Here is a 14,312-nt window from a genome sequence, read left to right as displayed (position 1 = left end):
CACTAATCTCCCCTCCCCCAGGTGTATACCTCACTAATCCCCCCTCCCCCAGGTGTATACCTCACTAATCTCCCCTCCCCCAGGTGTATACCTCACTAATCTCCCCTCCCCCAGGTGTATACCTCACTAATCTCCCCTCCCCCAGGTGTATACCTCACTAATCTCCCCTCCCCCAGGTGTATACCTCACTAATCTCCCCTCCCCCAGGTGTATACCTCACTAATCTCCCCTCCCCCAGGTGTATACCTCACTAATCTTCCCTCCCCCAGGTGTATACCTCACTAATCTCCCCTCCCCCAGGTGTATACCTCACTAATCTCCCCTCCCCCAGGTGTATACCTCACTAATCTCCCCTCCCCCAGGTGTATACCTCACTAATCTCCCCTCCCCCAGGTGTATACCTCACTAATCTCCCCTCCCCCAGGTGTATACCTCACTAATCTCCCCTCCCCCAGGTGTATACCTCACTAATCTCCCCTCCCCCAGGTGTATACCTCACTAATCTCCCCTCCCCCAAGTGTATACCTCACTAATCCCCTCTCCCCCAGGTGTATACCTCACTAATCTCCCCTCCCCCAGGTGTATATTAAGGAAGTGTTCCCGGCCGCGATGGCTCTTACAATAGGGTGTGTGAAGGACAGTACAGCTATATTGCAGAGTGGCGGGGAGTGTGTGCGCGCGTGTCTCGCGCTGGGATTCCAGCAAGTCACCGCTCTAACTATTAATGGTATAACTGGTATGGAGTACACTATGCAGCTCATTGCTAAGATGTTAGACCCGGAAATGAGCGAGTACGGGGCACTTTACTCCGGCAGATTGGTATCCAGTCTTATTAAACACGCTGGAGCAGCTCTCAACATCAACCAGATCCTGCAAGCTGTTCTTAACAAACTCACTAAATGGTAAGATCCTGCAAGCTGTTCTTAACAAACTCACTAAATGGTACGTATATCGCATAATCGCATAAGGCCAAGGGGGATCTGTTGTTAATATGTTACGCATATGGGGAAGGGGGGGATTTAATTGTTAATATACTGCATCCTAATGTGTTCGATACTTTTTTGTGGTATTTTATCACTGTATTTAAATACCCTAATTTTATCAATTTAGTGTAAGGTGTGACGTTTATATAACGTTATGTTAAAAGTTAAAATGATGATAAAAATGTATCACAATTACTAATACACGGTTACTACTATGAAAATAATTGATGTGTAGAAAAAACCTTAAACTGGTAACCTTGTTTTATGCACTGAGCGATTCTAACTGCACATTTAACACTAACTATATATAATACTATAGTAATATTCAACACTTCTAAATGAGATCGCAAGCAGTTATAACCACTTATTTGTTCAGACATATTATTTGTTACTTGTTCACTGGACACTGTCTCAATTGTTCACTGTTTCAATTGTTCACTGTTTCAATTGTTCACTGTTTAAATTGTTCACTGTTAGAATTGTTTATTGTTTCAATTGTTTATTGTTTTACTTTATCACAGTTAACTTTCAGTGAGTCGCCTACAATCCAGCAGAGCTTGTTAGTAGTGTTTATTAAGCTCTTTAACCACGATCTAGAAGGTTCCATGTCCTTCCTTCAGTCCATCAACACGCCAACTGGAGAAAACGGTCTCGTCTTCGTTCTAAAATCATGGTTTGTTACTTTGTTAGGTTTGTTAGGGTTACTTACATTTGCAGTTTCGAGTGTTGGACCCTAGCTTTAAAACAGATTAATTATGACATTTCCCGTATTTTTCGAAAAAATTCGGCAAATACAGGATAAAAATACGTTAATGTGAATTTAACGGCATTGGTGTAGCGCCCACCGCTATAGTACTATAATATAAAGTACTTATAGTAATATATACTATATAGTATACATAATATAATATAATAATATAGTATAAAGTATTTAGTACTTATATAATATAACTAATATAATATAAAGTACTTAGTATTATATAATATAATATACCTGGAGGGGGATTATTTAAAACATATAAGTGATACGAAAAGTTTGTTTTAGCAGGAGCTTTCAAAATACATGTGTAAATCGTCTTCAGCTAATATAATATAAAGTACTTAGTACTTATATAATATTACTTATATAATATTATAATATCAAGTACTTAGTACTTATATATAATCTCTACTATAATTTTTGCCCACGTGCAAATTAGGTAAACAAATACAAGTTGCGTAGTAACCATAGTAACGGTGTTACATGCACGTGCACGTGCAAAGATTTGTGAGCGACATTTTGATCGACTTTGTAGTAATTACGTTGTGTTCAGTGCTAGCTACATTATAATCGGCTGTATCTTCGGTTGTGAAGGTTATTTTTTGATGCGATAAAAACTGACTACCAAAGAATACTATTAACTTCCTCCCTGTGACCACGGGCTTTCTAGTCTATATTATAATTCAAAGAATTATTTTTGTACGACCGCCCACGTGCAAATTAGGTAAAAAGCAAAAGGTTGCATAGTAACCATGGTAACAGTGTTGAACGCGCACGTGCAATGATTGTTGGAACGTCATTTTGATCGGTTTTGTGGTAATTACGTTGTGGTCAGTGCGAGCTACATCTTGATCGGCTGTGTCTTCGGTTGTGACGGATATTTTTTTATGCGATAAAAACTGACTATCAAAGAATACTATTAGCCTGTGATCACGGGCTTTCTAGTGTAATATAAAGTACTTTAAATATAATATAAAAGTAAACTATTTGCCTCCCAGGTGTGAGATCCAGGAGATGTTTACAGGGGAGTATGAAACTAAGGTAGCAGTAATAGCCCTCACTAAGTTCCTGCCCCACCTCCTGGCGCAGGATTCACCCCTCTCTCACATAATGGTGTCTGATGAGGAGATATCGCTAGAAGGGGGGAGGATTACACGTTCCACTAAAGCTCAACAGGGTCCCACTATGATACCTATCACTGTCAAGATATTCAAGATACTCGTACAGGAGTTCGGTTAGTTTTAATGTTACACAATCATGACTCATGAGTCGTTACTTTGCAAATAGATATCATACTGACATGTACAGTAAAACCCCGATTTACCGCGGAGTTTGGGGGAAAGGAAACATCCGATGCATCCGCGGTAAATCGGGGTTTGTTTGTTTACATTATACTTGTTAAGCCCTATTTAGGGGAAAGGAGATCACCGCGGTATATCGGGGTTTGCGGTAAATTTGGGCGCGGTAAATCGATTTCTGACATTCAGAATACCATATATTTTTATTTGGAGTCCTAATTAGATAGCCGAATATTAGGGTTAAATTGATAAATGCAAGGATTTCTAAATGGGTATTCCAGGGTGTTGCCGATTGTGGAAAAAATATTTGGCCGATTCCTAAAAACTATCAGGAAAATGTCCAGACTTATTGACTAGAAATGTTCACAAAGATTGGGATAAGCTTTCTAATTTAAATTATTAAATTACAAAGTGTATAGTTTTTTGACTCACCCTGTATATAACTTGCTCTGCGTTATTTCTCCCTCTAAAATAAGATAGAAAGCTAGAAATGGCGTACGGTATGTACCGTATGTCAACTGTTGATTTCTACGTGTATATATAATATAGTGCTACACTGTAATACAGCCGTGTAAATCATTAAGCTGGTTGCCGCTTCTTTAAATGGCGGGAAGAATTACTGGGGTGTACTATATAGTGTATGTATAGTGTGTAGTGTGTTTAATACTTTCAACACTACTAGCTATATAACAAATAATTTGGAGGTTCTCTCAAGATGATTTTTAATTCGAAGATTTCAAGAGCCTAAACTGTGAATGATTCGCCTCTCCAAACAAATCTAAAGTGTGTAGTGTGTGTAGTGTGTATAGTGTTAAGGCCAGAGGGGGTAAGGGGTCAAAAAAATGACCAAAATATTATTTAAATTTTTTAATAATTGAGGTTAACCGATTTTCACAAAATTGACTAAACAACATTGAGGTTAATAAAATTGAGGTTAATATTTTTTCAGCAAATGTAAACTCTAAATTTTAGGTTCATAATTGTCAGAAAAGGTAATATGCAAACGTGATTAAATGAGGTTAACCTCTTTTTAAGATAAAGTGATAGAGTTATTATTTTCATCGTAAGTTTACGGTATACACATTTCTCTATAGATGGTGTGTTGATTGACTTTCTTTTATCTTGGCTTCTTGGGAAAGTGAAAAAATGAGGTTAACCATCACATTTTGGTACCGTAGGGAATATACATACGATTCTTACTTATGTAATGTACCACAATATCGCAGTGAGGTATCTATTGGTATCACAATGCCTACAACTATAATCATGTGACAAAGGTGATTCGAACTGACCATATTTTAGTAGAAGATTTTACCCGTAAATGGCTAAAAAATGAGGTTAACCTCTTATTTTTTGAATATCTGACCAGTCAATTACATGTTAACCTCAAAAACTTAATCGTTACACTGTACAAATGTTTTACTACGTATATAATAACATATTGATAAACCAATCTCAGTGTTATATGGTCTATAGCGAGGTTAATAACCAAATTTTTACTACTTTCAAGCAGTTAGTGTTTACAGGAAGTCTTGGTTAAACTCATTTTTTACAATACGAGGACATGAACTACTGAAAGTGGCTAAAATCATTAAGGGAATGGCCAGGTTTAATCAAGAAAACGATATAAAGTGTATACATACTCCTAACTAACGAAATATAACACATCCCAGTAATAATTCCAAATTTTGAAAACACTAAATTGCATCTATCTCAAAACACACTTTTGCGGCTTTCAACTAAATTTTTCGAATTTTTGACATGGTTAACCTCATAATTTGAGAACCGAGTCAAATAGAAAATCGCTGCATCAGATATGAGGATAATTGTCCAAGGAACCACTGTACCAAACCTCAAGATCAGGGAGTGGCTGGTTTTCTCAACTAAGGAATCGAAAGGTCAAAAAAGTTACAGCAGTTTAGATATCCAGTTTAACATGTAATTACAGGTAAACTTCCAAATTTAGCGCGCGATATCTCAGGAACGCAAGGTCAGATTTTGATCCGGTTTTTTCTTCTTGTCTCCAGCAGCTATTATCAAATATGTGAAAACTAGAAAAGCGCCATTTACCCCCCCCCCCCCCCCCTCTGGCCTTAACATGCTAGTGTATAGTGTTACTGTAACATGTTAGTACTTTTGAGCGGTAGGTTACATAATTCTACTACTTTACTTTAGCTTTATATTTGTCAATATATTCTAGTTTTATATTTCTCAATACATTCTAGCTTTATATTTCTCAATACATTCTAGTTTTACATTTCTCAATACATTCTAGTTTTACATTTCTCAATACATTCTAGTTTTATATTTCTCAATACATTCTAGCTTTATATTTCTCAATACATTTTAGTTTTACATTTCTCAATACATTCTAGTTTACATTTCTCAATACTTTCTAGTTTTACATTTCTCAATACATTCTAGTTTTACATTTCTCAATACTTTCTAGTTTATATTTCTCAATACATTCTAGCTTTACATTTCTCAATACATTCTAGTTTTACATTTCTCAATACATTCTAGTTTATATTTCTCAATACATTCTAATTTTACATTTCTCAATACATTCTAGTTTTAAATTTCTCAATACATTCTAGTTTTACATTTCTCAATACTTTCTAGTTTATATTTCTCAATACATTCTAGTTTTACATTTCTCAATACATTCTAGTTTTACATTTCTCAATACTTTCTAGTTTTACATTTCTCAATACTTTCTAGTTTATATTTCTCAATACTTTCTAGTTTATATTTCTCAATACATTCTAGTTTTACATTTCTCAATACATTCTAGTTTTACATTTCTCAATACTTTCTAGTTTATATTTCTCAATACATTCTAGTTTTACATTTCTCAATACATTCTAGTTTTACATTTCTCAATACATTCTAGTTTTACATTTCTCAATACATTCTAGTTTTACATTTCTCAATACATTCTAGTTAAATTACATTCTAGTTTTACATTTCTCAATACATTCTAGTTTTACATTTCTCAATACATTCTAGCTTTACATTTCTCAATACATTCTATTTTTACATTTCTCAATACATTCTAGTTTTACATTTCTCAATACATTCTAGTTAAATTACATTCTAGTTTTACATTTCTCAATACATTCTAGTTTTACATTTCTCAATACATTCTAGTTTTACATTTCTCAATACATTCTAGTTAAATTACATTCTAGTTTTACATTTCTCAATACATTCTAGTTTTACATTTCTCAATACATTCTAGCTTTACATTTCTCAATACATTCTAGTTTTACATTTCTCAATACATTCTAGTTTTACATTTCTCAATACATTCTAATTTTACATTTCTCAATACATTCTAGTTTTACATTTCTCAATACATTCTAGTTTTACATTTCTCAATACATTCTAGCTTTACATTTCTCAATACATTCTAGTTTTACATTTCTCAATACATTCTAGTTTTACATTTCTCAATACTTTCTAGTTTTACATTTCTCAATACATTCTAGCTTTACATTTCTCAATACATTCTAGTTTTACATTTCTCAATACATTCTAGTTTTACATTTCTCAATACTTTCTAGTTTATATTTCTCAATACATTCTAGCTTTACATTTCTCAATACATTCTAGTTTTACATTTCTCAATACATTCTAGTTTATATTTCTCAATACATTCTAATTTTAAATTTCTCAATACATTCTAGTTTTAAATTTCTCAATACATTCTAGTTTTACATTTCTCAATACATTCTAGTTTTACATTTCTCAATACATTCTAGTTAAATTACATTCTAGTTTTACATTTCTCAATACATTCTAGTTTTACATTTCTCAATACATTCTAGTTTTACATTTCTCAATACATTCTAGTTAAATTACATTCTAGTTTTACATTTCTCAATACATTCTAGTTTTACATTTCTCAATACATTCTAGCTTTACATTTCTCAATACATTCTATTTTTACATTTCTCAATACATTCTAGTTTTACATTTCTCAATACATTCTAGTTAAATTACATTCTAGTTTTACATTTCTCAATACATTCTAGTTTTACATTTCTCAATACATTCTAGTTTTACATTTCTCAATACATTCTAGTTAAATTACATTCTAGTTTTACATTTCTCAATACATTCTAGTTTTACATTTCTCAATACATTCTAGCTTTACATTTCTCAATACATTCTAGTTTTACATTTCTCAATACATTCTAGTTTTACATTTCTCAATACATTCTAATTTTACATTTCTCAATACATTCTAGTTTTACATTTCTCAATACATTCTAGTTTTACATTTCTCAATACATTCTAGCTTTACATTTCTCAATACATTCTAGTTTTACATTTCTCAATACATTCTAGTTTTACATTTCTTTCTAGTTTTACATTTCTCAATACATTCTAGCTTTACATTTCTCAATACATTCTAGTTTTACATTTCTCAATACATTCTAGTTTTACATTTCTCAATACTTTCTAGTTTATATTTCTCAATACATTCTAGCTTTACATTTCTCAATACATTCTAGTTTTACATTTCTCAATACATTCTAGTTTATATTTCTCAATACATTCTAATTTTACATTTCTCAATACATTCTAGTTTTAAATTTCTCAATACATTCTAGTTTTACATTTCTCAATACTTTCTAGTTTATATTTCTCAATACATTCTAGTTTTACATTTCTCAATACTTTCTAGTTTACATTTCTCAATACATTCTAGTTTATATTTCTCAATACATTCTAATTTTACATTTCTCAATACATTCTAGTTTTACATTTCTCAATACATTCTAGTTTATATTTCTCAATACATTCTAGTTTTACATTTCTCAATACATTCTAGTTTTACATTTCTCAATACTTTCTAGTTTATATTTCTCAATACATTCTAGTTTTACATTTCTCAATACATTCTAGCTTACATTTCTCAATACATTCTAGTTTTACATTTCTCAATACATTCTAGTTTTACATTTCTCAATACTTTCTAGTTTATATTTCTCAATACATTCTAGCTTTACATTTCTCAATACATTCTAGTTTTACATTACTACTACTATGATGAAAGCAAGCTTCTAAATTCGGGATAGCCTATGGTAGGCAACGCCCGATTCTAATGCTTCTACAGACCTACACAAGTGCAAGTAAGTAGGTAAATATTTCATGCTAGGCATGTGGCACCCATTACGGTAACCATCCATTGAGTTTTTGCTTTTTCGCTGTACTATATTGCACAGCTCCCCATTTAACCCTCACACACGATTTCTCGAGCATTCGGCTGGGTGGACCGGGAGGCTGCATAAATCCTATGGGATCCTTAGCAGAACGTCGACGACGCTCACCCCACGACTAGGTAGACAGCGGGTATTGAACTTGCAACCTAACGATTGCTGGCGTTCTAAGAACTGCGCTCTAACCAACTGAGCTACCTAGCTTTACATTTCTCAATACATTCTAGTTTTACATTTCTTTCTAGTTTTACATTTCTCAATACATTCTAGCTTTACATTTCTCAATACATTCTAGTTTTACATTTCTCAATACATTCTAGTTTTACATTTCTCAATACTTTCTAGTTTATATTTCTCAATACATTCTAGCTTTACATTTCTCAATACATTCTAGTTTTACATTTCTCAATACATTCTAGTTTATATTTCTCAATACATTCTAATTTTACATTTCTCAATACATTCTAGTTTTAAATTTCTCAATACATTCTAGTTTTACATTTCTCAATACTTTCTAGTTTATATTTCTCAATACATTCTAGTTTTACATTTCTCAATACTTTCTAGTTTATATTTCTCAATACATTCTAGTTTTACATTTCTCAATACATTCTAGTTTTACATTTCTCAATACATTCTAGTTTATATTTCTCAATACATTCTTATTTTACATTTCTCAATACATTCTAGTTTTACATTTCTCAATACATTCTAGTTTATATTTCTCAATACATTCTAGTTTTACATTTCTCAATACATTCTAGTTTTACATTTCTCAATACTTTCTAGTTTATATTTCTCAATACATTCTAGTTTTACATTTCTCAATACATTCTAGCTTACATTTCTCAATACATTCTAGTTTTACATTTCTCAATACATTCTAGTTTTACATTTCTCAATACTTTCTAGTTTATATTTCTCAATACATTCTAGCTTTACATTTCTCAATACATTCTAGTTTTACATTACTACTACTATGATGAAAGCAAGCTTCTAAATTCGGGATAGCCTATGGTAGGCAACGCCCGATTCTAATGCTTCTACAGACCTACACAAGTGCAAGTAAGTAGGTAAATATTTCATGCTAGGCATGTGGCACCCATTACGGTAACCATCCATTGAGTTTTTGCTTTTTCGCTGTACTATATTGCACAGCTCCCCATTTAACCCTCACACACGATTTCTCGAGCATTCGGCTGGGTGGACCGGGAGGCTGCATAAATCCTATGGGATCCTTAGCAGAACGTCGACGACGCTCACCCCACGACTAGGTAGACAGCGGGTATTGAACTTGCAACCTAACGATTGCTGGCGTTCTAAGAACTGCGCTCTAACCAACTGAGCTACCTAGCTTTACATTTCTCAATACATTCTAGTTTTACATTTCTCAATACATTCTAGTTTTACATTTCTCAATACATTCTAGTTTTACATTTCTCAATACATTCTAGTTAAATTACATTCTAGTTTTACATTTCTCAATACATTCTAGTTTTACATTTCTCAATACATTCTAGTTTTACATTTCTCAATACATTCTAGTTAAATTACATTCTAGTTTTACATTTCTCAATACATTCTAGTTTTACATTTCTCAATACATTCTAGCTTTACATTTCTCAATACATTCTAGTTTTACATTTCTCAATACATTCTAGTAAAATTACATTCTAGTTTTACATTTCTCAATACATTCTATTTTTACATTTCTCAATACATTCTAGTTTTACATTTCTCTCTCAGGAATGTACGTAGTTGAAATGCCGATAAGTTTAGGTATAATGATATCATTAGATGAAGTAGTTAACGTAATTAGATGTTGATAAATCAGTTAGATCATCACGTAAATTCTGAAGCTAATATCCTACTACACCCTGCTACTAGAGTATAATTTGCTAGGAAATAACTTTAAACCGGATATCTGTGGATATAATATCGGTTAAATTCTGCTTAATTCTTCCTATTTAGAATATTTATTTACCACTGCACCTGTATGTACTCATTACGTGAGATCAGGTGAATTACACTAGATCATACATCTGAGCTGGGGTGGGGGGATCCCTACACCCCGCCCCCCCCCCCCCCCCTATAGGCTCCTGCACTAACCAGATACACAGCGAATCATTACAGTTACATGCGAGGAAATAGTGTCCAGTAAGGTACTTAATTACAGGTAACGTGTTGGAGGAATTAGAAGCAGAGAGGAACGGAGACATTAGTGATGAGGAGGATGATGAGGAGGAGGAGGAGGATGTGGAAACTCAGTTCGTTTCTATCGCCCAACTTGCTCACATGTTGGGAGATGACGATGATGAGGTTTACTAACTCGTTAATTAGCAACAATTAGCTGATTAATTAATTAACTAGTATATACAAGTCACTGATCGGCGTGTAAGCGTTAATGTATAATGTACATTAATACTAATGTGTAATGTACATCAACACTAATGTGTAATATACATCAGCACTAATGTGTAATATACATCAACACTAATGTGTATAATTGTAATGTATATTAGTGTATATTTATGAAATTATTCAGGACGAAGACACTAAAGACGACCCACTGAACGAAGTAGATCTACACAGTCATCTCCAACAGTTCTTAACTCAGCTGTCCACTCATAACACCTACAATCAGCTCTGTCTGGTAGTTACAATAATTCTACTATTACACCTTTAACACCTTTAACACTTGCTGGATCACCTTTAACACTTACTGGATCACCTTAAACACATTTAACACTTGCCGTATCACCTTTAACACCTTTAACACATTTGACACTACCATCACTTTGTAAATTACGTCAAATCTTTGTAAATTACACCAAATCTCTATAAATTACACTACATCTCTGCAATATTTCACTAGATCTCTGCAATATTTCACTATATCTCTGTAAATTTCACTAAATCTCTGTAAGTTTCACCAAATCTCTGCAATATTTCACTATTTATCTGCAATATTTCACTATTTCTCTGCAATATTTCACTATTTCTCTGCAATATTTCACTATTTCTCTGCAATATTTCACTATTTCTCTGCAACATTTCACTACATCTCTGCGATATTTCACTATTTCTCTGCAATATATCACTATTTCTCTGCAATATTTCGCTATTTCTCTGCAATATTTCACTATTTCTCTGCAATATTTCACTATTTCACTATTACAGGCGCTAACTGAGAATGAGCGTACGGTGCTGAGCTCTCTGCAAGTGTCCGGTAGTTAGATACGTGTTGTTTTTACTCTTCTGATAAGACTTTTGTTACCATGACAACTATTACGTAACATCTATTATGTTTCACCAAACTTCCACCTCGTGAAATGGAAAGTTGAGGTTTAACTTTTCCAACTCTTTTTGTAGCCAAGAATTTTGTGATGAAAGTTATTGTAGATTCTATATATTTGATGAAATAAAGTTATTTGAAATAAGGCTCTTTTCAGCGGAGCAAAATAACTCAAATATGCGGTTTGGTTGAGGAAGGTTAATATGGTGTTACCATGGTAATACTACCATATATGGTGTGTGGTAATACTACCATATATGGTGTGACCTGAGCTTTTTTATGAATCTTTGGAGTCTTTTAAAACGTTGATGAATTTATAACAACTTTTAAATAACTTATTTTGAAAAGTGTTGATATATGTAGTTTGAATTGGATAGAATTCTTGTCTTTTATTGCTTATTTATGAAGTCTTATTCAGTGCTTGCCAGTTGACACTCCAACTTTCGTGGCCGAACGGCTGGAATATTTGTAACGCGCGTCCAAAATATTACTAACTCCTGTCAGCACTACCTCTGAAAAATTTTCGCGCGAAAATTCGGTCGTTCATTTTCTTCCGAACGTGACATCAGCTGATGTGTGAAAAGTACATTAGCCTCCTCCTTAATTCAATTCTTATCTCTTAAGATAAGGCATACTCTTATTTCTCGCCACACCAGTTTTTATCATATTCTATTAAAATCTAAGCACAACCGACACTATTAGCGGACTTAACTTGACAACTTGTCTAGCGTGATGCCTCCAAAAAAGAAGAAGGGGAAGAAAAAAGGAAAGAAGGGTGAACCGGGCGAATTGACAGTAAAAGATAAGTACAACAAAACTTTACAAGAAGTGGATTCCTTGAAACACGAACTCGAGACAAGGTCTGAACTTGCCCGAAGAAATAACGCCAAGGCAAACGATCTTAAATTAAAGGTATTCATAGCCCGTACTTTTAGGTTATCATTATTTTAGATCAACTTTAGCTTCTAAATCATATTCGTCTTTCAATACAAGACTCATTCTTCTAGAATTTTGTTTTGATTTGTGTATTAAGCTGAAGTATTTAATCTTACTTCCAGGTCCATAATTTCGTGCGGTGTATATTCTTAAGCCGTAGTACATACATATTACATTGAGATGAAACCTACATTGCGATGAAATGCCGCGCCTTTTATAAACGTACGCCTTGATAAGGGGTCCTTGACATATTACGTAATCAGCTGAGGGGGGGGGGGGGGGGGGGGTTCTAAATGATTACGCTAGTGTAATTTTGACACAATAGCTATGTGTAAAACTGATTACAGGGGGGGGGGGGGGGGAGATGTTCCAAGTTTTCATCGCAATGTAATATGTATGTACTACAGCTTTACATACATATTACGGAGTTATTTTGGTTTTATATTAGCAGATTTAGGTATATAATTATTGTATATTATTGTATGTATAAATTCTTGAGTAAACATTAACCAGTAAATTGTAAACAAAGTTGGTTCCCAAACGAAGATGTTGTTACGGTTGATATTGATGTGATTGTACAAATGTACATACATAACATTGTATATAATAATGTATTACAGGTATCAGAATGGGAGAACGTAGTGAAGGAGGAGCAGGAGGAGAAGCTAGATATATCCGCGGACATGGTCAGGCAATACAAAACCATGCAGAGTACAATGGCGCTACGGATACATTTGCTGGAGACAAGCCTTGCTCACATGCAGGTAAATAACATGTACAATATTAATACAACACACTACTATACACTCTACTATACACACTACTATACACACTTTACTATACACATTAGTTCACACACTAGTATACACTCTACTATACACATTAGTACACACTCTAGTACACACTCTACTATACACATTAGTACACACACTAGTATACACTCTACTATACATATTAGTACACACTCTAGTATACACTCTACTATACACTACTATACACATTAGTATACACTCTACTATACACATTAGTATACACTCTAGTATACACTCTACTATACACTACTATACACTCTACTATACACTCTACTATACACACTCAAGTAACAGTACATGATTTCAGGTTCAGCTGGATACTACTAAGAGTAAATTAGATGAGACAGAGAAAGCTAAATCAGATCTACAGAAGAAGTACGATGATGCTGTCGAGAAAATGGAAAGGGAAATGGTGATAAAAAATTATAATTGACAAAGGAATAAACAATTCATCACAAATTAAATAAGTATTGTTTTCTCAATACACCACTTTAGATTAACACGGCTACGGGCTAGTTAATGTAATGTAGTATGTAATGTATTATTATTACAGAGTGACATGGAGAAGAAGTATGAGAGTATTCTGATAGAAGCTATGGACGCGGTAGCAGGCAAGTTAGAGCAAGCACAATCCCGCTGGCAGAAGAGTTGTGAGATGGTACAGCTGCGCAACATTGGGAAGCTCAGAGAGTTCGGACTACCCAACCTAGAGTTGTGATAATGAGTAACTACTACTAACTAATGTGTAACTACTACTAACTAATGAGTCACTACTACTAACTGATGTGTAACTAACTGATTGTTTAAAGTTTAACGCCCTGATAAAGTGAATACATATTACATATAATACTAGTAGTCAGGATTTTGCCACATTTCAGACAGACATTATTATAGTGTAAATATGATATTAGTATATATATATATATATATATAGTGTGATATTAGTATATTGTGTTTATTCTTATATTTATTTAACTTCATTTTAATTTATAACCAGAGA

General features: G+C 33.4%; 2 protein-coding genes across 2 annotated transcripts in view; both read left to right on the top strand.

Annotated features, from left to right (window-relative positions):
- The window catches only part of LOC134826835 (importin-9-like), a 26,862-nt gene extending 14,899 nt beyond the window's left edge, over window positions 1–11,963 (top strand). The window contains exons 5-11 of the mRNA XM_063839342.1: window positions 580–902; window positions 1,516–1,656; window positions 2,742–2,977; window positions 10,446–10,588; window positions 10,815–10,922; window positions 11,450–11,498; window positions 11,722–11,963. Of these exons, the coding sequence (XP_063695412.1) occupies window positions 580–902; window positions 1,516–1,656; window positions 2,742–2,977; window positions 10,446–10,588; window positions 10,815–10,922; window positions 11,450–11,498; window positions 11,722–11,756 (1,035 nt within the window). The 3' untranslated portion in view covers window positions 11,757–11,963. The remainder of the gene's footprint in view (window positions 1–579; window positions 903–1,515; window positions 1,657–2,741; window positions 2,978–10,445; window positions 10,589–10,814; window positions 10,923–11,449; window positions 11,499–11,721) is intronic.
- Window positions 3,730–14,312, top strand: LOC134826845 (coiled-coil domain-containing protein 153-like). The gene is made up of 5 exons (XM_063839352.1): window positions 3,730–3,742; window positions 12,291–12,476; window positions 13,121–13,264; window positions 13,620–13,724; window positions 13,866–14,312. Exons 2-5 carry the CDS (start codon window positions 12,297–12,299, stop codon window positions 14,028–14,030), a joined length of 594 nt encoding a protein of 197 aa, XP_063695422.1. The 5' UTR covers window positions 3,730–3,742; window positions 12,291–12,296; the 3' UTR covers window positions 14,031–14,312.

This window comes from Bolinopsis microptera, chromosome 1 (assembly GCF_026151205.1).
Source record: "Bolinopsis microptera isolate Bmic1 chromosome 1, MBARI_Bmic_1.0, whole genome shotgun sequence".
NCBI lineage: Eukaryota > Metazoa > Ctenophora > Tentaculata > Lobata > Bolinopsidae > Bolinopsis > Bolinopsis microptera.
Note: the sequence above shows the minus strand (reverse complement) of the source record. Positions and strands in the feature narration are given on the sequence as shown.